This window comes from Cucumis sativus, chromosome 3, assembly GCF_000004075.3.
Source record: "Cucumis sativus cultivar 9930 chromosome 3, Cucumber_9930_V3, whole genome shotgun sequence".
In the NCBI taxonomy this organism is placed as follows: domain Eukaryota; kingdom Viridiplantae; phylum Streptophyta; class Magnoliopsida; order Cucurbitales; family Cucurbitaceae; genus Cucumis; species Cucumis sativus.
The window spans coordinates 28271306-28299224 of NC_026657.2; the positions used below are offsets into that span (position 1 = coordinate 28271306).

Consider the following 27919-nt stretch of genomic DNA (forward strand, 5'->3'; position numbering starts at 1 on the left):
AAAGGAAATTCTCTCCCCTCTCTTGTCTCCTCCCTCCCCTCTCCGGCATCCGGGTTTCTCAGCAGACCTCTGTGTTAATTCTCAAAGCACAACATGGAGGTTGTTAGTTGCAAAATTGATCATTCATACTATTGCGTTTGGAAAGGGGAAGATGTTTGCTTTATCAAAGATGTAGAAGCCAGCAGAAGTATCTCTTTTTTCGATAGCCAACTTAGATGGACCCAGTTAGTAATTGCTGACTTACGCAAAATTCTAGTGGACAACCATTTTAGGAAACTCGGGGATATTGACAGAGGAAGATTGAGAATTTTGAAGTTTCAAGCTAAGTCTGGATGGATTCTAAGTTTCGATCACTAGCGATTTCAGAGAGTCCTTTCAATATTAGAGTGTATTTAGGAAAAGATTGGCAAGGTTGGAAGTTGTTCTGTACGATGCTGAGAAAATTTGTCGAAAAATTGGATTACGCTAGATGTTATTTTGATAATATCTCCAAGATTCCTTCTCCGAATATGAGAGGAAAAATAAGTTATGTTGAAATGACAAAATCCAGTCTTTCTAACTCCCTTGCTCCAAGGTCCAAAACCAAGGAAATCGGTCAGATTCCTAGTCAAAATAGGAAGCTTCAAGTGCCCGACCATTCTCCCCCTCCAATAAAAAAGCAATGTTTGATTAAGAACCATGAAGTTATGAAGGTCAAGATTGAAATCTATGGATTATATCAAAATTATTTGTCTTAGATGACTGGAGACTTATTCATAAGAAGCTGGAAGTTCTTTTCCAAACGAAAATTGTTATAAATCCTCTTTATGATGAGAATGCCCTCATTAGCATTGACCAAGGATCAATATTAGACTTCATCCGTGAGGAAGGTAAATGGCAGGCCTCGAGGAATTTTCACCTCAAATTCGAAAGATGGGATAATCTCAAATACAGCTGGCTAGTTGTTAAAAAAGGCTATGGCGATTGGCTCAATATTAAAAACCTCCCTTTGGATTACTGGTGTAGAAGTATCTTTGAGGTTATTGGGGATCACTTTGGAGGTCTCACGGATATAGCCTCCAAAACTTTGAACTTAACCAACGTTAATGAAGCCTGGATTCAAGTTAAGAAGAACTTATGTGGTTTTATGCCGTTCACGATTGAAATTACTAACCTAAAAAAGGAAAGTATCTATTAAACCACCAATTCACCCAAAAGCTTAAGCTAGTGGTTAAAGGCAAATTTAATTATATATCACCAACACTCCTCTGCACTTGTGGGCTTAAAATATTTAAAAGGCCCAACAAGTGGAATCAATTTTACCTCACTTGAAGGCTTGAAATATTTGAAAGGCCCAATATTTTAGTTGGGGAAGAAACGACAATGCAGGGGCTTGAACAAAGGACCTCCCTGGACCACCTGCTCTGATACCATATTAAACCACCAATTCACCCAAAAGCTTAAGCTAGTGGTTGAAGGCAAATTTAATTATATATCACCAACAATATCTACCTTCATTTTGGAGATTTTGAATTCCTAAATCCTACCGGTCCCTCCAAAGATCCTACCTTATGGGATGATTTTAAAAACTCTATTGATTGTTTGATAGTTGAGATGTTTTGCTTGATAAAGATATTGTTCCTTCTTCCTTCCTATTAGTACTGAAAGTCCCGAAATCAATGTTTGCAGTTTTCCCTACAGGTAGAAATCCATTTGAAATTCTGAAGAAGTTTCCAACCATCCCATTGGCGCCGAAGAAGAAGACAGTGGCCGACATTTAGGTTGAAGGTAAATAAATTGCGTGGGCAACTGGACAGGCTCCTAGTTTGAATTTTGCCGAACCCAAGACTAATAGTTGTTGCAAAAAGGTAGTGGGGTCCACTTCTATTGATCCAACATTTAAAATTCTGGAAGCTGAAGAGTCATTAAATGAGTCATTAAGTGAGAGGATTAAAGAAAAAAGGCCCACTTTATTTCCATTAGGAGTAATTATGAATTTTGTTAAAAAATTTCTGTTGACAACTCAACACTTTTAAGGCAAAAAAAAACGTTTCAGATTACCTAAGAAACGGAAAATTGAAATTCTGTTATTGCAGTGACTCTTCCTCCAGATTATGGAATTTTGGATCGATTCAAGTGTGCCAAAGGAAGTAAATCCTCTCATGCTCCAAAAGTTCTCAAACATTACATTCGCAAGCAAACCTCCTTCAACAATGTTTGAACTGTCCTACTAAAATCAGAATTAAATGGGGTTTATGACCTTAAAGTTTCCCCTTTGAACTCTCTTCGGATCTATCCCATCAAGCACTCCATTTATAATAAAAACCCGGATCTTTTGGAAGTATACAACTTTAGAGTTCAGGCCCCTGAATGCTTTATTAGGTCAGTAAACGCAGATTCTACATTTGAGCTTTTCAATTTTTCTAAATCCACCATCACTAACACAAAGGCTTCTATTATCAAGGTTCCCTCTTCAAAGTTAATTATTCTTTCAAGAACCAGCTTGATATTTCCTCTCCATTCAGTGTTAGTAGTGAAGAATCATCCGGTGCTCTCAGCGCGTTTGACCTTAAATTAGGCTAAGAAACTGAAGGGGTGGATTTTAATGCTCTGTTTAATGATGAAGGCTTCCCTCCAAATAAAGTTCCCTTGGATCTGCCAAAGTATTTGTTGCCAATAGTCAATGATTGTGGAATTAGCAGTTCAGCCCTCCCATGTTCTTAGAATTCCAATATTATTCCAATATAGTAAGAGAACGCAGAAAGAGAAGTCAGAAGTTTTTGGGTAGTTTTGATGTATCTTCGGAAGATCTTGGTGTGGACTGGCTTTTCTTGGGACGACCTCGGGGTAAAATGGCTTTGCTTGGGATGACCTCGGGGTGGAACGGTTTTTCTCTGTATCAAAAAAAAAAAAAAGAAGAACATTGGAGATAAAGTTCAGTGCTGTAATCCTGAAGGCTTCACCAATTTTATTGGTTTGCTTGAATCAATTCCTTCTCCTGATCCTGGTCCAGATTATCAACCGTTTGAGCATGAACCATCTGTATTGAGGTATGTGTTAAAGAAAAGGTTGCTCATGGTTCCTATGGTAAAGTATTGCTGGCTTTTCATGGTAACTGCCAAGAAGTATTTAGTTTAGTAGGAGAGAATGTTAATGTTTCGTGCAATTCATCTTTGGAAGTCTTCATTACCCTAAACTATGACTGCTCTTCTAATCTTTCTCAAGTCTGTTTTATAAGATTATCTTGTTCATCATGAATCGTGTTATGGTCGAAAAAGGTGCTGGGATCTATTAGAGTGGCTTACGGGAGAAATATTTTGGTGAATACTTTTTAGTATTTCTACACGCCTGGGGGATGTGTTTTCAATTGGAACGTCAAACTTTGTCTTTGAAGATTCAACATGGAGTGTTGAGGTGTTGCAAAAGGAAGTACAACCTTTTATGTAAATTTTCCTAAAACGCGGGTTTCCTTTTGATGGGTGGGTAGAGCAACTTGTTGACTGGGATGCTTATTTCTTTCTTTTTTGTTGCTTTCAAAAATACCTTGTGGAATATTAGAATCTGGGGAAGAAGTAGAAGGTAGACTATGAGAAAACCTGGGCTGAAATGTAGCTAGTATTGAACGTTTGAGTCTTTTTCTGCCCTATTTGCATTCCAGAAAGCCAGGGGTTTCAGCTTTTGGAGACCTTGTATGGCCAAAAGGCCACATGTCAGTGGGTTGTAGTCCACTCTCGGGTAGTGGAAGCCAACCATTAGAAAGCCAAACTTGTCTTAGCCTTTTAAATGCCTTCTTCCAAATTTTGGTCCTTCTTTAGTCTCTCCGGGTTTTTCTCTTCACGAGGGGGACATGTAAAGCCACTTTGCTGATGCTGGTATTTTGAAAAGATTTTTTCTTGCCTTTTTTGAGTTTTGGATTACTTTGGCACGATAGCTTTGAGATTGAGATTGCCAGTTACATCTTCTTGCTAGTCTCTAGATTCGAATGTTTTCCTTTTGAGAGAGTTATTTCATTATGATTTGTATTCAGATCTCTTCATTTTGGTTCTGTTTAGCTTCATTTTTTCGGTTGGATTTCACCTTTTTAGCTTGTTTTTTGCGATTGTTTGTTTTGGTCATCTTCCCTTGTATTGGCTGAAATCATCTTTGGGCAGTTTGTTTGGTTGTTTTTGTCTTTTCTTATTTTGCTCTTAGTATAATTCTCTTGTACTTTGAGCATTAGTCTCGTTTTCCATTATTAGTAAAGAGGCTTGTCTCCATTTAAAAAAAAAAACAAAAATTTGGTCTATCACCAAACACCTTACCAAGGATTTTGTGAATGGAAGAAGTAAGAGTGATGGCCTGAAAGTTCTTAACGAGCATATAAAATTCCCTTTAATACAAAGTCTTTCCCATAATCCAAAAATTGACTTTCACATTTAGGCGCTCACTCTCTTTTATCAAGTATATATTTTCCAATTTAAGCCCATTCTCACTATATTCTCATGATGGGTCGATGCTTCCAACTGACCAGTAACTTACTATTCTCCAATCCCCTTCCTCACACCACTTGTACACATGCTTAATTGGGGGTCAATCACTTGACTATTTCTGTCAACCACCAACATCAGAAACTTGGAAAAGAAATCTCTTAGAAAATGAATAACACTTTCAAATGAGAATAAATATCAACTGACAGAATAATTGCAAAGGTCTGTACACCAAGAAGTTGCAGGGAACTTAACATGATGTAGTCCTCCTCTGATGTCTTTTTGCCTAAAAAAATAGAAATTTCCTTTCACATACGGTAATTGGCACTATATGTTTATACCTACACAATATGGGATAATAATCAAGCTAAATAATGAGAAGCTATTTAAGGGAAGAATTATGAGGAGTGTCAAGTTTTATACGTTGTATAGAGTTTCTTTTAATGATTTATGTTGCTCTTTAATAGAATAAGGAGGACGGGAGAAATTTTGACTCACATTCACACTTTGAAGACACATGGGTGGGAGGTGCTTTTTTGTGACTGGTTGAAGAAGACAAGATCTCAAGAAGTCAGCTATTTGAGTGTATGACTAAATCAATTTTTCATTGTTGACCTGGGTTCAGGATTTATGCACAATGCCTGTATATTATATGACAGACATTTTAATTTACATTGCCAGACACGGAAGTACTTAGATGCATGGTGCGTATTCTTTTGGGCTACTACTCCAACCCTGTTTTCTTTGTTCACATTTGGACTCTTCACATTGATGGGATATCAACTTGATGCTGCAACGGTATCTTTTCTTCTTTTTATTAATATTTTATATGTTCTTTTTTGAGTAAATGATATTCTATGTATATGTTGAATGTTTTTAGTACTTCATAGGAGAATTCCTGAGTACTCTTTTTATGCATTCTCCCTAATAGTTGATTTTTCCAGGAATATGCATTTATTGTCTTTTTTTACCAACCTTAATGTGCAGGTTTTCACCTGTCTTGCCCTATTTAACACTTTAATTTCTCCTCTAAATTCATTTCCTTGGGTCATTAATGGAATGATTGATGTAAGTTTTTTATGCTCCATGCTTTTAATTTTGAGTTGTTGAGTTCTTATTATATGTATCTAATTGGGGTTTCAAATATATGGCCAGGCTGTTATTTCTCTAAGACGATTGACGAGATTTCTATCTTGCATTGAGAACAAAATTGATCCGGATAGAGAAAATATTTCTCCTTCCCTAACCATAAATAATGACCAGGAAGTTTCCGATACCGCAGTTTTCATGTCTAGTGCATGTTGTTCTTGGTCCAGCAGCAAGGAAGTAGAACCCAATATTTTATTAAATAATCTGACTCTGGAGATTTACAAAGGTTCGTTTGTTGCCGTGATTGGAGAGGTAAGCTTTATGAAAAATTCATGATAAGTTTAATGTAGGGTTCTTTTCGTAACTATTTTATTGTTTATTTATTTAGTCTTTGAGTGTAGTTAGAAGGTCTTTTGCTATCTTTTTCTCTCACCCGTTTAAAGACTCCCTTAAAGAAATTATAATGATGAAGTATTTTGATGTCTTTTTTACCCATGTAGTCTAGCCTATATCTAAAGGCAAGAACTCCCCTTTGGTAGACATTGTTCCCTTGCCTCAGTCACCAAGATTTGTCTTGGAGCCTTGGAGTTTTTGCCTCTTGATAAAATGACAACATTCAAGATTTTGGCAGTTGAAAACTAAGGGGCGTACACCAGTGAGCCTCATGTGGTGGCACAGGCAATCAACACCAGAGAGTCGCCCATGAGAATCCTTATCCACTCCAATAACAAATGTTTTTATCGAATCCCAATTAACCTTAAAGCTTAAGTTGATAGGTTAAGAGCGCACGTCGTATGATATATCAATACTTTAACATTCTCCCGTGATTGTAGACATGGAAAATTTATAAGGCTGAATGAAGAAGCGAAAAATATTATTAATTGGGGAGGAAATGACATTACAAGGTTTTCAACACGTGAACTTTTGCTCTAAAATCATTTAAAATTTTGATCAACTAAAATATTTAAGCTGATAGGTAACAATTACTTTTTAAATTTTGTTTTTGTTTTCTTTTTGTAAAGGAAATGAAACTTTTAATTGAATAGATGAAAAGAGCCCAGCACTAAGTACAATGTAGACGAAAGAGACAACAGCCAAATTTTTTTGTTGACAAAATTCTGATCTCTTTGTTTTCTTGGAAGTAATCATAATAGATCTCTTTATTTTCTCTAAATAGGAGCCCTCCCCGAAGTGCTCTCTCCTCTCTCCTATCACCTACTTATTCTCAAGCACTTCCTTCTCTCCTCCTTCTATGTTTACCTTGTACCTCTTGCTGTCATCTCCTTCATTGTTCTTTCCGTCCACCTCTTCCTCTATCGCCAAGTTCAATGGAAATCAAAAGTTTTAGAATCAACAACCACTATTTTTGCTATATGAGGACACTAACTTCTATGTGGAGGACATGAACAAGAAGGACATGAACAAGAATAAAAAAGTCTTCTTTTCTTGTCAAATGATGATATGGATAGAGGATAGTTTGAACAAACTATGAGGAAATCAGATTCAGATTCTTCTTGGAAGAAGTGAAAGTTGTGCGTGGAGACATTTGTTTGTTAAAGTTTCATTCCTCGGTAGGGTTATTTGTTGAATGTACGTTTTGGCCAGCATACGGAGGAAGAAAGAACATCCACCTTCCAGTCGGAGATAATAAATATGGTTGGCAACCGCCCGAAGTTATGATTAGTGAAAGTTTGGAGTTTCCAAAACTCCCTTAGAATACGCCAGGTATACAATGTTGTTGCTAGTGGGATATGAAATGATTTGGGCTGAAAACAACGCTGAATGGGCTGGGTGTTACAGGATGTGATTGATGGATAGATTTGAGTTGTGTGGATCTGGGTGGGATATGAGTGCATGGACGGACGACTCTAGTGTGGCTGATGGTAACGGCAACTAGGGTTCGGATTTTGAATTTCTAGGGTTTTATTTTGTATGCTTTGATACCATGTCGATTTTGAAGAAATATTCAATTTTCTCTAATTTCTCATAAAAGACCCAATGATGGATAAATATAATACAAGAGAACTTTTAACTAAGAATCATTATGGGTCGGCCTGGTAGTAAAAAAGGAGACATAGTCTCAATAAATAACTAAGAGGTCTTGGGTTCAGTCCATGGGGCCACCTACCTAGGAATTAATTTCCTATGAGTTACCTTGACACCAAAATGTTGTGGAGTTATGTGGGTTGTCCCATGAGATAAGTCAAGATGCGAGTATGCTGGCTTGGACACTCATGGAAATAAAGAAAAAGGGGAAATTCTCACTAAGGGAACTATACTATACACAAATATACACTTCAGCGTAGTTATTTGTTTATCAAATCTATGATGTTATGTGTACTTCATGCCTTGCATTACACAATCTATTCTAAAGGTATGTGATTCAGGTTGGTTCAGGAAAAACATCCTTATTGAGTGCAATCTTGGGAGAAATGCAGCTTCTACATGGTTCTGTACATGCAAACAGATCGATTGCATACGTGTCCCAGGTTGTTTTCTGACTTACTGTGCCTATGTTTTGTAACAGGATTCTTATTAATTCCATTTTGTCTCTGTAGGTACCATGGATACTTTCTGGAACAATTCGTGAGAACATTTTATTTGGAAAGGGTTATGATTCTCAAAGGTGGCAGTAATGTAGAAAATTGTTTACTTCTATTCTATTGTGAAGCCTGCTTTTTTTTTTTCTTCTTCTTTGTTCAATATTATTTCATTAAATTCCGATTCTAAGATTTTGACCTTTCCCTAATGGCTCTCTCCTTTCTCTTCTGTTATATTAAAAGTTATGCTATTTCTTTATTTATTTGCTTCTTTATTATTCTCATTGTATATACTACATAGTACTTTGAGATTTTTTCATTAATAAAGAAGTTGTCTCCTTTTTTCAAAAAGAAAATTATGCTATTTCTTTCATTCCATAAGCACTAAAGGAGGGAGAGAGTAGCACATTTCCATAAGATCCTGCCTTTACCACCATACATGAGACAATCTAAGCCTTCCAGCCAGTCATCAATCTTGTTAGGAAGGCAGCAAGTCAACCCTAAAATCTCAAACAAAAGAGACTATCCCTTCATGATGGCTTTGACATTCTCCTGCATCCCCAACAACCTGGTTACGTTGTCCTTATTTGTCTTGAATGCTTCTAAGAGTGAAAGTTATCCCCACAAACCAACATGGGTCCTTTTATGATATTTTGTTCTTACTCATATGTTTCCTAGGAAAATATTGAGGAGGTCACCCAACATAGAATTGCTCCAAGCTAAGCATGCGTAACTTTGGAATCCTTTTAATTGAACGACCAAAAAGGAAGGTGGACCTTATTGGTATAGGTAGTAATTTTCAATTCTTTTAACCCATTCTTAACCATACTTTCATATCCCTAGGATTCCTCTCATTTGGATGTGATCTCGGTTCATTCATGTCCCCCTTTTTAACTCGGGGCGTTAAACAATTTTTCTTTTCTAATAGAAAATTAGAAACATCTTTTGAATTCCCTTTGAATGAGATCATTTTGTATATCTTTTGTTATTTCATTCAATTGAAAAAAATATCTATAAGCTTTTGATTCATAAACTTGTTGAACTCATTTTGAGCAGATATCAAGATACTTTATGGGCTTGTGCGCTAGATATTGATATTTCATTAATGCCTGGAGGGGACATGGCTCATATTGGGGAAAGAGGGGTTAACTTATCTGGGGGCCAGAGAGCCCGATTAGCCATGGCAAGGTTCTGGCGTGTCTGTGCTCCAATTTAAAGTTTATCTGTAATAAAGTGACTTTTTTTTTATTATTATAAAACATTATTTACACCTTTGCAATTCACAGGGCCCTTTATCATGGATTAGATATTCTTATGCTCGATGATGTTCTTAGTGCTGTGGATGCACAAGTTGCAGATTGGATACTGCGCCATGCCATTTTGGGTTCTTTGGCACAGAAAAGAACGCGCATACTTAGCACCCATAATAATCAGGTTGTTCCCTTAATTGTTCACTGTTTACTTGAAAACCAGCTCATATAATTCATTTTGAATAAGGATAAGCTATAAGTAAATGAAATACACTTGAAATTGGGAAGAAGTATTGTAATATTATTATTCTATATTATGAATCAAATGCAAAGTCTTCTTATATAGAAGAAAGACCAACTACCAATAAGGAAAGATCTATTATTCTTATTGAAATTAAGTTTAAAAGTTGAAAGTGGTATGCTTTAAATTAAATTAAATACTCCTCCCTCATGGTTCTAGATAAAACTTTAAAGCGGCATGTTTTAATTTCAATTTTTGCTGGCATAAACCAAAAAGGTTGTATAATTTCATCATAAAAGTCTGCTACAACTATTTGAAAATTTTAATCTGGAACGTGTAGAACACAACACATTCTCAGGATTGCACCTCAACACATACAAATCTACTTTCTAGATTACCTCAGGAACTTTCCCCATTTTCCACAGGCAATCTTTTCTGCTGATATGGTTATTGTAATGGATAGAGGAAAGGTAAAGTGGATTGGAAATCCAGCCAACTTGTCGGGTTCATCTTATGTTACATTTACCCCATTGAATGAACTTGATAGTACCCAATGTATTCAAAGACAAGGCTGCCAAGTAATTGAGAGAACTGAAACTTGTAAACGTTTCTTTGATGAAAAAGAGGACACAAATGCTCCAAGTGAAGTAACTGAGACTGTTGATGGTGAGCTACGGACAGAGGGCAGAGTTCAACTTAGTGTATACAAGTAAGTAAGCATTGACAGCATATTCAACTTTAGTGAACAGCAAGCAATTCTGAAAGTTGTTTTTTAGGATAACTTTTTTATTAATCATTAATTAATTAATTATTGTTAGTCTCAGTAGTTTTTGAAATATTTGATGGAATAATTCCAGGAACTATGCAGCATTTTGTGGTTGGTTCATTGCAATCATTATATGCATTTCTGCACTTTTAATGCAAGCTTCACGCAATGGGAATGATCTTTGGCTTTCTTTTTGGGTTGATACTACAGGAAGAAGTCAGATGGACAGTTCAACGACCTTTTACCTAGTAATCCACTTATATTTCTCTGTTATTGCTCGTACATCACTTTATGTGGATGGCATAGATTATATATTTTAATTTGATCAAATAATATTCTAATGTAGAATCGTTGTTAGTTACTGAAATTGAAGAAATCTCAAGCTGTAGTTCCTCCCACAATTGATATAAGGGTGCATTTGCTTTACTGTAATAAGGAATGGGCATCCATATTGTGGGACCCACCTCATTACGTACGACTGATGTTGTTTGCCAAAATCTATGGTGGGAATGTGTCAAATTCAATAGTCAACTTCTGCCCTGTGATAGAATGCATTGTGGGTCTCACCATATTTTATTCCAACTCTATATCCAATCCTCCCAAATTAGGTGGTATTTTGATTACAATTACTTGATTACGTGCCCTATTTTTCGTATAAATATGTGGACCGTCACACAAACACACATTTAAAATATGACTTACACAAAAGGCTACCCCGTTAACTCATATGGTTAAGGCTACCCACCTCTTGAAGGTGGACCTAACCCAATTTTTAAGTTGGTTAGATTGTATATAATTGAACCAACCATTATATTATATAAATATTTGGAATGTCACACAAACTCACATTTAAAGTAGGCTTACATATAAGTTGATTAGAATGTACTTCTGTCTCATTATTAATATATTAATAAAGAGGCTGTTTCCTTTTTTAAAAAAAAGTGTGATCCTTTACCATATAATTTTAATTTTTGCAGGTTACACTCTGCATCTTTTGCATCATAAATTCATTCTTTACATTGCTGAGGGCTTTCTCATTTGCATTTGGTGGCTTACAAGCTGCAGTTAAGGTGCATGATACTTTATTGAATAAGCTTATTCATGCACCTATCCAGTTTTTTTATCAAACACCCGGTGGTCGAATCCTGAATAGGTTAGTTGAGGAAAACGAGAAACATAGAACTCCTTTCTTCTCCCCATCCCTTACATAATTTTCTTATTGCAGGCTGTCTTCTGATCTCTATACCATTGACGATTCTCTACCATTCATCCTCAACATCCTCCTTGCAAATTTTGTTGGCTTGTTGGGAATTGCAGTAGTCCTATCATATGTACAGGTGCCTTTCAAATTTGTTATTCCTTATATCTTGATAGTTTTGAACTTTTCGCTAAAAAATTATTATTAGGTCAAAATTGTTTGAACACTTTTATATATTTGTTTAGGTATTCTTCCTGTTGTTGCTACTGCCATTCTGGTATATCTACAGTAAGCTTCAGGTATGCATGAAATACTACTGTAGCTATATATTTACTATGTACACCAGGATTCAAATATTAATTTTGATGGCTGTCTTTAATTTTTTAAAATGACTTATTCTAATAGAAGTGTCTGCACAGATTAGTAAAATAGATAATGCTATTTTTTGGGATGCAGAAATAGCTATAGTAAAGAACGTAACGTGATACCAACATGTGGAAAATAAAACAGCCAAATAACAGTAGCCTCAGTTGCAATTTAGAATAGGGAGTGGCTCTAGTTGTTAAGAATAAATAAAATAAATGATAGCTGTGAAGAAATGGAAGTGGTCATAGAGCCACACTTACTCTCTCAACATGCTTCTGCTGCTTTGAAATTCTTCTTTTTCTCTAATTAGATGTTAGGCCACCAATTATACATACGTATGTGAGGAGGGGCAGAAATGAGAATTCACCAGCTGATAATAAGAAAGAATGATGGGGAAGGAGAACGTGCTGAATGGGTCCCACTGGGTGGAATTTTAGGAGAACTATAAATAGGAAATATTGTAATAGGCTGGGTAGGTTTTATTTTTGAATCTTCCTTAGAGGGCAGGCTGCTGTAGCCACAAGAGGGTAGTATCCTTCTTGTAAAGAGAGCTGGTATGTTTTTCTGGGTATTTATTTCTTTCGTTATCGTTTATCTTGTTGTTTGTGATATTTTGGCTTATATATAAATAAAAGAGAGCAGAGTACCGACTCTGTTTAGCCATTGTTGGGTTTTTCACTAGTTATTTGTGTTGGGGATCCTGACATTAGATTCTTCAAATAATAGCAAAGCAAGGTACTTAATGGCCAGAGAAAGAGTACTAAGTGCACGTGGTGTAAACTACCAAAGAGATTTTTTTGAAATGTGTTTGGATAGCTCATGAAAAAGGAGGGGCTAAGGACACATCGTCCATTATTTCTCAACAATTTCAATTTGAAGTTGGACTATCGCCTATTGGAGAAACTACCCCAAATTTTCATGTCAAGTTGAATCTTCCAGCACGCTTTCGTACAAGACAACACACTCCTCGGGACCTAAAACCATGGACAAGGGTCTTTGGACAATGTCCATATTCTCCAACCCACCTCGAATGACCTAATTAAGAGAAATCTAATCCTCTTGGGGATTTGGCCTTCTAAAGCTTGCAAAGGAGAAAAATGTAGGATGGGCAATATGGTTAATAAAAAGAGACTTACAAGGGGCTAGCCTTAAGAGGATCTAGGGCCCACATACTAATTCATTCAAATTTGGAAAAGCATCAAGGAGGAAAAATATGATAAATCTAGGTTTTATTTATTTATATGAAATGAATTGAGAATCTTCTGAAATGAGAATTGTGACAGGGAATGAGTTTTAAATTGAAACGAACTTTTCATTGATAAAATGAAAAGAAAAAATGTTCAAATTACAAGGAGACTAACAGAAACAGAACGGACAACCCCAAAAGCAACCACACCATTTCGAGAAGAAGCGTACAAGACCAAACAACAAACTAATCAGAAAAGAAAAGAACAATACAGCTTCAAACTGTTCCCAAAGCACTTTGTTAGAAGAAAGAGAGCAAAGGAATTTTCAAAAAAGAATATCTCCAAGGCCAAGTTAATTTCAGATTTGAACCGTGACTTCTTGGAAGTTAGTTGTGCCCAAATACAAGTTTCAGCCCTTTCTTCCAAGTCAGATTCACAGTCTTATCAAACTGCACTGTTTTTTCTTTGCCCAACTCGAAGGTGAAATTTTTTAGGGGTTCTCCGAGCAATACCCCAATCATTCCCTTTAAAAAGAAGGGTGAGTTTGCATTTGATTCTCCATTCAGCGTAAGTAGTGAGGAAGTGGAGCATTTTGGTAAGTCTGAGAGGCAGCGACAATTTGAGCCTTTAGAGATCTTAATGGCCTGTTTCATTGTGAAGAAAAACCGAAGGTTGAAAATTTGACCTTTGCTACTCACTTTCATCTCCAGTCTTGCAAAATTCCAGATCATCTAAGGTCAATAGTTGCTGACTGTGAAATTATTCTAGTTTGATTCTTCAACCGCTGAATGCAGTCTTCTCCAGCTGATGAAACAACTTTTATTTTTCCAAGAATTTTCTTCACGTGAGAGAGGGAGCAAAGTCTCACTGATTGCTATCACTAGTTTAAAGTTAGTTTTGTGTATTTGGTCTTCGACTCCATGCCTGCCAATCTAATTGAGAGCAACTGCTGGGGTTACCTTGTGGGGATAGGCAAAACTTTTACTGATTATTGGGTCCTATTTCTTCCCTGAACCATTGCTGCCAAAGCTTTGTTATCAAAACTGTGGATTGGAAGACTTTATCGAGTTCTTTTGGGCAAAGGTTTGCATTGGCAAGATAATCTTGAAGCAGCTGGTTGCTCTTCTTGGTGTTGGCTTTCTCCTTTCATTTTGAAGCTTTTGGTGTGCAAGACTTCAGTTTCAAGTGGGCTTTTTTTTAGAAAGCATTTATGTTTGGATTTGTAACTAGCATTCTTCGAATTTAATTTTCTTTGATTAGCTCGTTGTTTTTATGTTTGTGATTGTTTTAGGTTGTCATCATTTTATGTTGCCTGGGTATACCTTGTATTTTAGTTTTAGCCTGTATTTTTCCTTCATCCCTTTTGCTCTTAGTATAATACTTTTATACTTTAAGCATTAGTCTCTTTCATTATTATTAATAAAGAGGCTCGTTTTTGTTTAAAAAATACAGATTACAGTTGAAAACAAAACAAAACAAAATGAACTTAAGACGCAGCATCCCAAAGCATCCAAAGCTAACCTTCCAAGATGGACTTGATCAAGCTTTTAAGGACAGCAGCCCGGAAGAAAATCTATTAACAATAAAGTAGTTAGACTGTTAATCTGTTAGACAATTATTAGTTACTACCAATATTAGTTGTATTAGTTAATCTGTTAGACAGTTATTAGTTACTATCAAGCATCTATAAATACCAAGCTTGGTTGATGTAAATATTTTCATATACAAAAATAAAGGAATTTACTGTAGTCGGTAAGTTTTCTCCCAAATTCTGCTTCCTCTATTATGGTATCAGAGCAATTTCCGCAAAGAAGAGTTGCAGAATAAAACCCAAACGTCCTTTACCCTCGTGCAGTCTACAGTAATGACGACACCTGAGAGTTCGACGTCCGGCAGCTCCAACCACTCAGTTCTGATTACCTCTTCTGATCTTGACACCCAACTAAATCCCTTCATGCTTCATCATTCCATCACTCCAACCACCAACCTTGTTTCTACACCATTGGCAGGATCGAATAACTACTCATCATGGAGTAGAGCAATGATGCTGGCCTTATCTGGAAAGAACAAAGTTGGGTTCATCACCGGCCTGATCAAGAAACCTTCAGAAGGTAGTCTATTATCCGCTTGGAAATGCAACAAGGATGTGACAGCTTCTTGGATTATCAACTCCATTTTGAAAGAGATAGCAGCAAGCCTCGTTTATAATGGAAACATAAAGGATGTGGGATGAATTGAAAGAAAGATATAAACAGTCCAATGGACCTCACATATACCAGTTACGAAAGGACCTAGTAACCACTGCACAGAGGAGTTTATCAATTGAAATATACTATTAAAAAATCACCACTATATGGCAGGAACTTGTGGAATATCGTCCTATGGATGAATGCACTTGTGAAGGACCAAAGAAAATGATTGATTTCTTGAATGCAGAATTCGTAATGACCTTTCTCATGGGATTAAATGAATCCTATTCGCAGATTAGAGCCTAAATTTTGTTGATTGATCATCTATCTCCCATAAATAGTCTTTTCCCTAATCATTCAAGAAGAAAGACAAAGATCCATTGGATCTTCACCCTCCATTGAGAGCATCACATTGATGGCTAACTTTGAAAGAAGATTTTCTTCTGATAAATCCAAGAAGAAAGATACAAGACCTATATGCTCCAACTTTGGCTATAAAGGACACACTGCTGACCAATGCTACAAGTTACATGGCTACCCACCTGGACATAAACTTGCCAACAACAATAATTCAGTCCATCAAAGGCAGAACAACACAATCCAAGATGGAAATGACAAAATGACAGAAGTTTCTAAGAGCAATCAATCTGCCTTTTTTGCTAGTTTGCTAGTCTCAACAGTGATCAACACACCTCAAAATGGTGAGAATTTCAAAAATGAGACTACACACATAGCAGGTACTTGCCTCTAACTCACTCAATGATCCCTCAACATGGATCATTGACTCTGGTGCTTCCTCACATATTTGCCATGACAAGTTTATGTTTACAAATCTCTATAGCGCCCAGAATATGTTTGTTATCTTGCCCACTAAGACTCGTCTAAAGGTTGAGCATATAGGAGATGTTTTCATATCAAATGATCTAGTCCTGAAAAATGTAATTTATATTTCTGACTTCAAGTATAACCTAATGTCAGTAAGTACTCTCCTCAAGGATGACAAATTTGCCATATCATTTGCTGATTCTAATTGTCTTATTCAGGACAAGTGGTTTTCGAAAACGATTGGGAAGGCTGAATTAACTAATGGGCTTTACCTACTCAGAATGAAGAATGAAAGAGTTAATTGCATTCAGCACACTACACTAATGTGTAAAGTCTCGACCTCTATGTGGCAGAAACGGATGAGACATCCCTCTATCAGCAAAATAAAGGAGTTAGCTAAGATGATAGAAATTTCTGACTTTCCAAATTGTAAAGAAGTCTGCCATGTTTGTCCCTTAGCTAAACAAAGACGTCTCTCTTTCCCTTCATTGAATAATATTGCTGAAAATATAATTGATCTTATACATTGTGATATATGAGGTCCTTTTAAAACTCTAACACATGCTGGTCATTTATATTTTGCCACCATTGTAGATGATAAATCTAGATACACTTGGATATATCTTTTAAAACATAAGAATGATATTCTACAAGTTATTCCTAGATTTTCAAGTTAATTGAAACCCAATTTTCAAAAGTCATCAAGGTCTTTCGATCTGACAATGTTCCAGAGTTGAATTTCATGGATTTTTTGTCAAAATTGGAATAACTCATCAATTCTCGTGTGCTTACACTCCTCAGCAAAATTCAGTAGTGGAAAGAAAACATCAACACCTTCTTAACGTGGCAAGAGCATTGATGTTCCAATCAAAGGTTCCTCTTATCTTTTGGGGAAAATGTGTTCTAAGTGCTGCATACTTGATCAACAGAACACCTATGGTATTACTATCAAATAACACTTCATTTGCTGCTCTGTTCAAGAAAGAAGCACATTACAACATCATTAAGACCTTCGGGTGTCTTGCCTATGCCTCTACCCCCTCAGTAAACAGATCTAAGTTTGATCCTACAGCACAACCTTGTGTTTTTATGGGGTTCCCACCAGGCATAAAAGGATACAAATTATATGGCATAGCCAAGAGAAAGTTTTTTATATCTAGGGATGTCCTATTCTTTGAAGAATTATTTCCCTTTCATTCTATCAAAGAAAAGGACATTCCTATTGTTGGTGATATATAATTAAATTTGCCTTCAACCACTAGCTTAAGCTTTTGGATGAATTGGTGGTTTAATATGGTATCAGAGCAGGTGGTCTAGGGAGGTCCTGTGTTCAAGCCACTGCATTGTCGTTTGCTCCCCAATTAAAATCAATTTCCACTTATTGGGCCTTTCAAAGATTTCAAACCCAAAAGTGAGGTAAAATTGATTCCACTTGTTGGGCCTTTCAAATATTTCAAGCCCACAAGTGAGGGGGAGTGTTGGTGATATATAATTAAATTTGCCTTCAACCACTAGCTTAAGCTTTTGGATGAATTGGTGGTTTAATACCTATCTCCCATGACTTCCTTGAGCAATTTGTCAAACCATGCCCCCTATTTGATTGCCTAGAAAAGGAAGATATTACTAATGCAAGTACTGATGCAAGATCTACGACAGAGGATACCCCTGAAGACAGCCACGGTGTTGATGATCAAAATCCACATGTCAGTAACGCAGAAGAAACCAGTAACACTGACCAAGCACCAATTCCCATCATGACCAGAAAATCCTCCCGACCACACCACCCACCATCTTACCTAAAAGATTTCCATTGCAACTTCACCTCCCAAAACTCAACTCCCTTTCCCCTTAACCAATACCTCTCCTCTAATGCCTATTCCCAACACCATAAGAACTATATGTTCAATGTTACCTCCATCTATGAACCCGCATATTATCACCAAGCTGTGAAACATCAGACTTGGAGAAAAGCTATGGCTGAGGAAATAGAAGCTATGGAAAGAACCAACACATGGACAGTTGTATCACTTCCAAAGGTCATCACACCGTTGGTAGCAAATGGGTGTACAAAGTAAAGTGCAAAACGGATGATACCATTGATAGATACAAGACAAGACTTGTAGCAAAGGGCTATAACAAACAAGAGAGAATCGATTTTTTGGATACCTTTTCATCAGTGGCGAAAATAAGCACTGTGAAGATATTCTTAGCTCTTGCCACATCCTATAATTGGTCCATTAGCCAAATGGACATAAATAATGCCTTCCTCAATGGAGACTTATTTGAAGAAGTGCACATGACCTTACCATTGGGTTATCAAATCTCTCAAGTACCAGACAAAGGAGAGAAATTGGCTTGCAAACTAAATAAGTCTATTTACGACCTTAAACAAGCATCAAGGCAATGGTTCCTAAAATTTGCAGCAGCAATATCCTAACATGGTTTCATCCAATCCAAGGTTGATTACTCCTTATTTACTAAGGGGAATGGAAGCACCTTTGTAGCATTATTAGTATATGTCGATGACATATTACTAACAGGACCATCTCCTTCAAGTATCAACTCAGTCAAAGATTCTCTGAAGGCACACTTCAATTAAAAAGACCTAGGGCAAACAAGATACTTCTTGGGTCTAGAATTATCAAGATCTCAACGAGGACTTATGCTCTCCCAAAGAAAATATTGTCTTCAAATACTAGAAGATACTAATTTTCTTGATTCTAAACCAGTTGTAGCACCTATGGATCCTAATCTGAAGCTATGTAAATATGAATGAGAACAACTAACTGAGGAAGATGCCACTTGCTATAGAAGATTAATTGGCAGACTGATATACTTACAAATATCCAGACCTGATATTTGCTTCTCTGTCCACCGCTTAAGCCAATTTTTGCACAAGCCTACTAAACATCACCTAGATGCTGCTCATCACCTATTGAAGTACCTCAAAGGGTTCCCAGGACAAGGTGTTCTAATAAAACCTATTGATTCGTTTCACTTAAAAGCCTTCGTTGATGCTGATTGGGGATCGTGCCTTGACACTAGAAGATCAGTCACAAGGTTCTGTATTTTCCTAGGGGATTCCATCATCTCCTGGAAATCTAAGAAACAAACAACTATCTCAAGGTCCTCTGCAGAAGCTGAATATAGGGTCTTAGCATCAGTCACTAGTGAGCTAGTATGGATCACACAGCTCCTTACTGATTTTAAAGTAAAGACCTTGATGCCAGCCACTGTTTTCTGTGATAATCAAGCAGCCATTGCTATTGCTTTGAATCCGACATTTCATGAACGGACAAAACACATAGAAATGGATTGTCATTTTGTTCGAGATAAAATAGTTGAAGGGTTTATAAAGGTTTTACCTATCAACACTAGCCTACAACTAGCTGATATGTTCACTAAAGCGCTACCTTCATCTACCTTAAACAAACATATATCCAAGTTGGGAATGAAAGACATTCATCGTCCAACTTGAGGGGGAGTATTAACAATAAAGTAGTTAGACTGTTAATCTGTTAGACAGTTATTAGTTACTACCAATATTAGTTGTATTAGTTAATCTGTTAGACAGTTGTTAGTTACTACCAAGCATCTATAAATACCAAGCTTGGTTGATGTAAATATTTTCATATACAAAAATAAAGGAATTTGCTGTAGTCAGTAAGTTTTCTCCCAAATTCTGCTTCCTCTGTTAAAATCACCAACCAACAAAACCTTTGAACTTCAACTCAAGATGAAACAAGAGAGCTTGGATAACCGGACCAAACTGATCCACAAACTTGAACTAAACTTCACGAGTTCTTGGACTGCTTCAAGCCGAAGTAAAGTAAACTTCTAACCAACAAAATTGTGGAGCATAATAAGGAGCACGGTAGAATTAAATCACAATCTTTGACAATCAATATGAAATGTACTGTTATACAATACTGAATTAAGAAAGGCATATTGCAAAAGAGAGAGGTTAAAGAGGCTAGAGAATTAATTACACAAGAAATCAGAATAGATTGATTGACACAGATATTTATAATTGTTAAGTACAATGCTTGAATGGAAAAAAAAAACAATTGGAATGATAATTGGTATTTATGATCTCTATACTTCCAAAGGACTTGCAAAAGTAGCAAAACATCAGTAGAAATTTGCAAATGAATGTTGATATATCATTGATATATTGGATGTTTGTTATTAATATATCAACAGTTGTAGAAATTTGCAAATTTATGTTCTCTATATTTTTAAAGCCATATTTCTACTAATGTTTTGCTATTAATATATTTTTGCAGTTCTTTTACAGGGCCACAGCTCGGGAGTTGAGGCGGCTCGATAGTGTTTCACGATCTCCCATATATTCCTCCTTCACTGAGACTCTTGATGGGTCTGCAACTATTAGAGCGTTCAAGTGTGAGGTGGTATTTTGTATCCTATATTTGTTATAAAGTTTCTTAGAACTATTGTTCAAATTGTTAGATGGCAAGTTAGCTTTGAGTTCACCAGTTGCATCTTTTTGCTAGTCTCTAGATCCAAATGGTTTCCTTTTAAGAAAGTTATTTTGTTATGCTTTGTATTTAGTTCTCTTCGTTTTGGTTCTGTTTTATCTTCATTTTTTCTGTTGGTTTTTGCCTTTTTAGCTTGTTCTTTGCGTTTGTTTCGTTTTGGTCGTTTTTTTCCTTGTATTGGCCGAGGTCGTCTTTGGGCAGTTTGTTTGGTTGTTTGTCTTTACTTTTTGCTCTTTGTATAATTCTCTTGTACTTTGAGCTTTAGTCTCATTTTCCTTTATTAATAAAGAAGCATGTCTCCATTTCAAAAAAAAAACAATTGTTAGATGATATAGTATTAAATCTATCTGCACTCATAAGCATAAACTAAAACTTTTGTATCAATTAGTGATTTAACTTGGTATCAAATTAGGTGGTCCAAGAGGTTTTGTGTTCATACCCCTACAATTTCATTTTCTCCCTAATTAACATTCATTTCCACTTGTTTGGTTTTATACATATTTCAAACTCACAAGTGAGAGCGAGTGTTAGATGATATAATATTACATTTACCTTCACCCATAAACTTAAACTTTTTGGACAAGTGGTGATTTGATACAAATGTAATATAGTATAGCTATTGGTAGGAGTCTCAAGTCTCCTATGCATTCAGAGCTTTTTGGCTCTCAAGTTTCGATGTCTTGTTCTAAGCTTGTTTTTTGGGATTATTTGTATTAGATTGGTCTATTTTATCTTTCTTTTTGGTTGTATTTTGTTCTTGCTGCTGCGCTTTCTAAGTTGTTTTTTTCGTTGCTTGTTCTTTGTTCCTTGAGCATTACACTCATTTCATTAATTCAATGGATAGTCTTGTTTCTGTTTAAAAAGAAAAGTTGAAGATGTGTAAAATAAACAGTTTTAGGTGAGAAGGTAGTTGCAACCTCATTATTCTATAAAGAAATGGAGGTCCTCTGTTCAAGCCAAAACAGTTGTAAATAATTGCTATTGGCTTTAGTATTTTTTACTTATAGAATTTGATGAATACAGGATTTCTTTTTCACAAGATTCACAAAGCATATCATATTGTATCAACAAACCAGTTACTCAGAAGTAACAGCAAGTTTATGGCTATCCCTTCGACTTCAGGTATATTTAAATGAAAAGTGTTGTGTTTATCACCTAATATCTTTTATGAATGCACAATCAATCAATTACATTTCTTACTACATATTACTAAATTTGGCGTCGTGTGTGCAACATTTGTATTGCAGGCTAATCCTCTTCTCTTTAACATCTAATGTAAAATTCAGACTCTTTATTATTGATATCATTACTATTATTATGGATGTGAAAAATTAACGACATAAATACAGTCTTTAAATGCTATCAGGGACAAAGGGGTTCCTGTAAGACTGGTTAAAAGTCAAAACCTGGCACAAAAATTCTGTGCTCAAAACAAAAAAATTAGTTATTATTTTATAATTAATCAAACTGAATGCTAAAATAAAGTAATAGGCATATATGGAATTAACTGAAAGTAATAGACACAAATTTTGAGCTGAAAACAAAAGAATTAGTTACTATTTTATAATTAATCAAACTGAATGCTAAAATAAAGTATAGATATATATGGAAATATGGAATCCAAGCTTCTGGACTACACAACCTTTCTGTACATTTAGATTTTTTTTACTTGCATTTTTTCTTTATTGTTGATTTCAGTTTCATTGTTTCTTTCTTTCTAATTTTAGCCTATATATTTGACCAGTGTGAATGAAATAATAGGGATCTTTTTTTATTGTTTTAATTAGCTTTTACTTTCAGTTATTAGCAGGTTTGATAATCTCATTTATTGCGGTGATGGCTGTTATTGGATCCCTTGGACATCTCCCACTAAACATTGGTACTCCAGGGCTGGTAAGATCTGACTTCCTTATTTATTAAAGATTCTGCTAAATGGTCCCAAAATTTGATCAATGGGCAATAGGATGTTGACTTGTAGTGCTGTGTCAAGCGTCTAATTCAAAATCTTGAAGGTTGAACAGGTTGTTTCTGGACTCAAGATTAATAAGAGTAAGAACAAAACTTTGAAGAGGGTGGGGGTTCTTATCTAGTTTATTGGGGCGTCATATCGCAATTGTGACCAATTGAGTTATGTGCTTTGGGCATACACAACTTGAGTCAATAATGTGGCCCATCTAGCTAAGTGGTTGGACTGGATACGTAAAAGATTGTGCATCTTCCATCTTCATTTTCTAGTATATCTCATGTTGGTTTATATGAAAATATTGATAAAAAAAATCATTTTTTTTAAGAAACAAAAAATTTCATTGATAACATGACAAGAAACTTACTCAAATTACAGAGAAACAAACCACTAATTTTTTAGTTCAATAATAATTTAACCTAGTATTAGAGCATTCCAGCCTTTAATATCATCCCCTTCCCAATTAATACTTTTTTCCAAGAGGAAACAAGCCTCAATATTATTAATGAGCAAAGACGGAGAGAGTTGGATCACCAGGTGCACCCGAGCATCTCAACTAGGTTGACATCCCTTTCCCAATTAATACCGATAACCACTTGTTGGGCTTTGTAATAATTTTGAACTCACAAGTGGAGAGCCGAGGGGAGTGTTAAAGTCTAGGACTGTAAATACATAAAATAAAATTTTCCTTATCAATTTGGCTTTAAGTGTCTAGGTTCTGTTCATTATTTCCTTTCTTGTATTGGTTGTATTACATTTGCCAAAATTATTTTTTTCTTCTTTGAAATGAGTTGTTCTTCTATTTAAGAAAACTTCTCTCTTTGTGAAACAGAAAATTATATTAGTTTTTCATGGTACAAAGAAGGTTTTTTGAAAACCCTAACTTTTTGAAAAAATTAAAAAACCCTAAATCTCTTACAGCCCGCTGCCTCCGCCTCCCATGTGCACCTACCGCCTTAAAGGTTGTTGCTGCTGGTCATCTACTTTCACCAGTTGCCCTTGCCGCCACAGCTCTCCATACATCATCGAGAACAATTTTTTTTCTTGCATTTTTTGCTGTAAGTTGGTGGGTTTTTGTGGTTTTTTTGTCTTTTCCAGTCTCTCCTCTTTGAGACATCCACCACCGACTCAGCCACCGCTCCACCGCCAGTGATGAGTTTGGTTTGCTTTTTTAGACCTGTTCTGTTTGTTTTTTTATCGTTGTTGCTCCAATCATGTTAGACACTAATCACCTATGGCTAAAGTCGACAATCGTGTCTATTCCAATAGCCCTACTATCCAAGTCACCACAATCTGTTTTAATGGAGGCAACCTTTTTTGTTGGTCATAATTGTTAGGCTATATATTCATGGAGAAGGGAAAATTGGCTATGTTACTGGAGAGAAAAGTGCCCCGAAACTAAATGATCCTTGTTTGCTACTTGGGATGCTCAAAACTCTATGGTTATGACTTGGCTTGTAAACTCCATGGTTGAAGACATCAGTTGTAATTATATGTGTTACTCTACAGCCAAAGAATTGTGGGATACTGTGACATAGATGTACTCTGATTTGGGCCATCAATCACATGTATTTGAGTTGAATCTCAAATTAGGAGATATGTGACAAGGAGGTAACTTTGTGACACAATACTTTCGCTCCCTAAAAAGGATTGACAAGACCTGGATCTTTTTTATTCATACGAGTGGAAGTCTGCTGGCCACAATATTGGATTTGATGAGGTCAGAGTTCGAATACTTGGTAAAACTTCTCTTTCATCTATTAATGACGTGTTTCCTGAAGTTCGTAGGGAAGAAAGCTGCATGAATGTTATGATTGGAAAAAGGTCTATTGATTCAGTAGAAAGTTCTGCATTGGTGACCAAACAAACAACCATAAAGGCATCTGATCACTTCAGCGAGACACATGAAAAGCCCCGAGTCTGGTGTGACCATTGCAATAAACCCTGACATACACGTGAAACCTGTTAGAAGCATCATGGAAAACCTCCGGATTGGAAAAGTTGTAAGCAAGGGGAGATAAATTCCCTCCTACACACCTCAAATGCAAATGTTGGTGATTCGAACTTGTTTAGCAGGGAGCAGATTGATCAAATCCTAAAACGACTAAAGACTACTTCTTCATTTAGTAATCCTAGTGTTTCTTTGGCACAATCTTGTAATTATCCTCAAGCACTCTCTTGCGTGAGCTCTCTTAAATCACCCATTCACCCAAAAGCTTAAGCTAGCAGGTGAAGTTAAATTTAATATAATGTCTAATACTCTCATTCATCCTTGGGCTTGAAATATCAAGAAAGACCCAACAAGTGGAAATCATCAATATTGAATGGGTAGGAAATAACGTTGCAGACCATCTGCTCTGATACCTTCTTAAATCACCAATTCACCCAAAAGCTTAAGCTAGTGGTTGGAGGAAAATTTAATTATATACTACTAACACTCCCCCTTACTTGTGGGCTTGAAATATTTGAAAGCCCAACAAGTGGAAATCAAGTTTAATTGGGGAGGAAACAACAATGCAAGAGCTTAAACAAAGGACCTCCTTGGACCACCTGCTCTGATACCATCTTAAATCACCAATTCACCCAAAAGCTCAAGCTAGTAGGTGAAGGTAAGTTTAATATCATGTGTAACAAACTCATCTCCATGGATTATAGATTCTGGAGTCTCTGATTGTACGACCAGTTCCTCTTCCTTATTTGCATTCTACTCCCCTATATATTGCATTTAAAAAATTCGCATCGTGGATGGTAGTTTCACCCCAATTGTAGGCAAAGGAACTATTCCTGTCTACAAAACTTATGTTGCATTATGTTCTTCATGTTCCAAAACTAGCTTGCAACTTGTTGTCCGTTAGTAAGATCTCTAAGGATGCTAATTGTCGTGTTTTCTTCTGTAACACTCACTGTACCTCTTAGAATCAGAAATCGCGGGAGGTGATTGGATGTGCTAGGATGATTGGTGGTCTTTATTACTTTGATGAAGTTTCAGTTAGTTATAAATAAGTTGAGCGATTGAGTAGTGTCTACTCTCTTTTTGTTAAAGAAACTGTGATGCTTTGGCATCGTAAATTAGAGCATCCTAATTTCTTTTACTTAAAGTATATGTTTCCAGATTTATTTAAAGGTCTTAATTGTTCTTTTTTTTCTTAACGTGAAAGTTGCATTTTTGCTGAATATCACTGATCCACTTTGCCCAAACCATACAAGGCTTCTTCACCTTTTTCCTTAATGCATATTGATGTTTGAGGTTCCTCTAAAGTCTTAACTCATAGTGGAAAACGTTGGTTCATTACCTTTATAGATGATCATACTTGTTTAATCTGGCTTTATTTGTTAACTAATAAGTCAGGTAAAAAACGTTTTGTTGGATTTTACAATATGATTGAGTCTCAACTTCAAACTAAAATCTGAATATTTCAACGAACAATTAACCAATTTCTTACACGAAAGGGGTATTTTTCATCAAGCCACATGTCGTGATACTCCTCATTAAAATTGAATTGTTGAGCAAAAGAATAGATATTTACTTGGTTGATTGTGCTCTTATGTTCTCTATGAATGTCTCAAAATATTTGTGGGGTGACACAGTTCTGACAACTACATACTTGATTAATTGAATGCCAACTAAGGTTTTGAATTTTAAAGCTTCGTTGTATCTCTTAAAAAATTATTTTCCTACTTTCCAGTTCTCTGACATACCAATCAAATTATTTGGTTGCCTTGCTTAGGCATCAGGCCAACCCCACTCACACTAAACTCGACTCTCGAGCTGTTAAATGCATTTTTATAGGCTATCTCCCATAAGAAGGCTTACTAATGTTTTGACCCTTGACCAAAAAGTATTTTAAGAGTATGAATGTTCTTTTTGGAAAATTAACGGAATTTTTAGCCAAAATTCTCTTCAGGGGAAGCCACCAGACCTTAAGATAATTTCTGGGATACTTCATGATGTAATAAGATAGTTAGTTTGTTGTGAAGACAGTTAGATAGTCTGTTATATTCCGTTGTTAGTTGAAACTAATCAGCTGTTTAAAACTGATTAGTTATACCCCAAACTACCAAAACTGATTGTAACTACCACATACAATTCATCAATAAATAGCCATTCTCCAGCTGAGAATAGGCAGAGAATTCATTGTGAGAAATTAAATCCAGACTTGAATTACATCACTTCACCTATCCAATACATCATTGATTCTGAAATTATGGGTTCTAATTCTTTGATGCCAAGTGTGAAGAGTTCTTTTTCAAGAGGAGAAATACTATAGACTAACTTGACAAGTCTTACCTGAACTACGGGTATATACTTGAATAAACGGTTTATCTATCACAGAACTAATCTAATACCTCGATAAATGATTCTGAAAATCTAGGTAACATACATTCACCTTTTACTTCTTCTAATTCTCTTAGTTCTTCTCGTAATTCCTTGCGTGATGTCTCTAATTTTGATATTTCAATTGCCATAGGAAAGGTACCCATAAATGTATCAAATGTCCCATTGCAAACTATCTTTCTTATCATATATTGTGTGACAGTCATAAAGCCTTCACATCCAAAATAACCAACCTGTTTGTTCCAAGGAATATGCATGAGGCCCTGAATGATTTGAATTGTAAATTAGCAGTGATGGAAGAGATGAATACAGTGAAACAAAATTGCATACGACACATAGTTGAACTACCAAAAGAAAAGAAAACGGTTGGATGCAAGTGGGTGTTCACGGGAAAATGTAAAACCGAAAGTCGTTTTGAAAGGTACAAGGCCAGATTGGTTGCTAAGGGGTTTACTCAAACCTATGGAGTTGATTGTCAAGAAACATTTACTCTAGTTGCTAAAGCAATTTTATTAGAATTTTGTTGTCTATTGCAGTTAACTTTGATTGGTCTTTTTATCAACTGGATATTAAGAATGTCTTTGTTTGGTCCTTTATTATGTTTGGATATGATGAGGGTGCTAAGGGTGTCAACCTAGTTGAGATGCCCGAGTGCACTTGATCCTTGTTTGGTTTTGTTTTGTTTGCTCATTATATAATCTTCTTGTACTACGAGTTTTTGTCTCATTGTTTATTAATAAACGAGGCTGTCTCTTTTTCAGAAAAAAAAAAAAACGAAGTGTGCAAGTTAAGAGATCACTATACGGTTTTAAATAGTCTTCCAAAGCTTGGTTTGAACACTTTGAAAAAGCAATCACGAGCTATTGATTCAGTCAAAGTCAAGCCGAACATACGATGCTCTTTAAACATAAAGGAAATGACAAGGTTGTGGTTTCGATAGTTTATGTTGATGATATAATTCTTATAGCCTGTAGGCAATGATGAGACAGGACTGACTTCCGTAAAGAAAAAGTTAGCAGTTGATT

General features: G+C 35.9%; 1 protein-coding gene across 9 annotated transcripts in view; it reads left to right on the forward strand.

The window, feature by feature from the left end:
* LOC101211576 (ABC transporter C family member 13) overlaps positions 1–27919 on the forward strand; it is a 52720-nt gene that overhangs the window by 15513 nt on the left and 9288 nt on the right. For 7 of the 9 annotated variants that reach the window (XR_004214896.1, XM_031881844.1, XM_011653512.2 and 4 more), the window contains 16 exons: positions 4913–5030; positions 5127–5243; positions 5433–5513; positions 5601–5846; positions 7922–8023; positions 8093–8160; positions 9131–9262; positions 9361–9508; positions 9991–10274; positions 10423–10579; positions 11309–11484; positions 11557–11668; positions 11775–11828; positions 20383–20505; positions 21619–21717; positions 22396–22488. Coding sequence is in view for 8 of the 9 variants with exons in the window: in XM_031881844.1 (XP_031737704.1) it covers positions 4913–5030; positions 5127–5243; positions 5433–5513; positions 5601–5846; positions 7922–8023; positions 8093–8160; positions 9131–9262; positions 9361–9508; positions 9991–10274; positions 10423–10579; positions 11309–11484; positions 11557–11668; positions 11775–11828; positions 20383–20505; positions 21619–21717; positions 22396–22488 (2110 nt within the window). In the remaining variant the exon portion in view is untranslated. Of the gene's footprint in view, positions 1–4912; positions 5031–5126; positions 5244–5432; positions 5514–5600; positions 5847–7921; positions 8024–8092; positions 8161–9130; positions 9263–9360; positions 9509–9990; positions 10275–10422; positions 10580–11308; positions 11485–11556; positions 11669–11774; positions 11829–20382; positions 20506–21618; positions 21718–22395; positions 22489–23479; positions 27669–27919 lie in introns of those variants that run through there. The other 2 variants (XM_031881845.1, XM_031881841.1) reach the window with 2 other exon arrangements.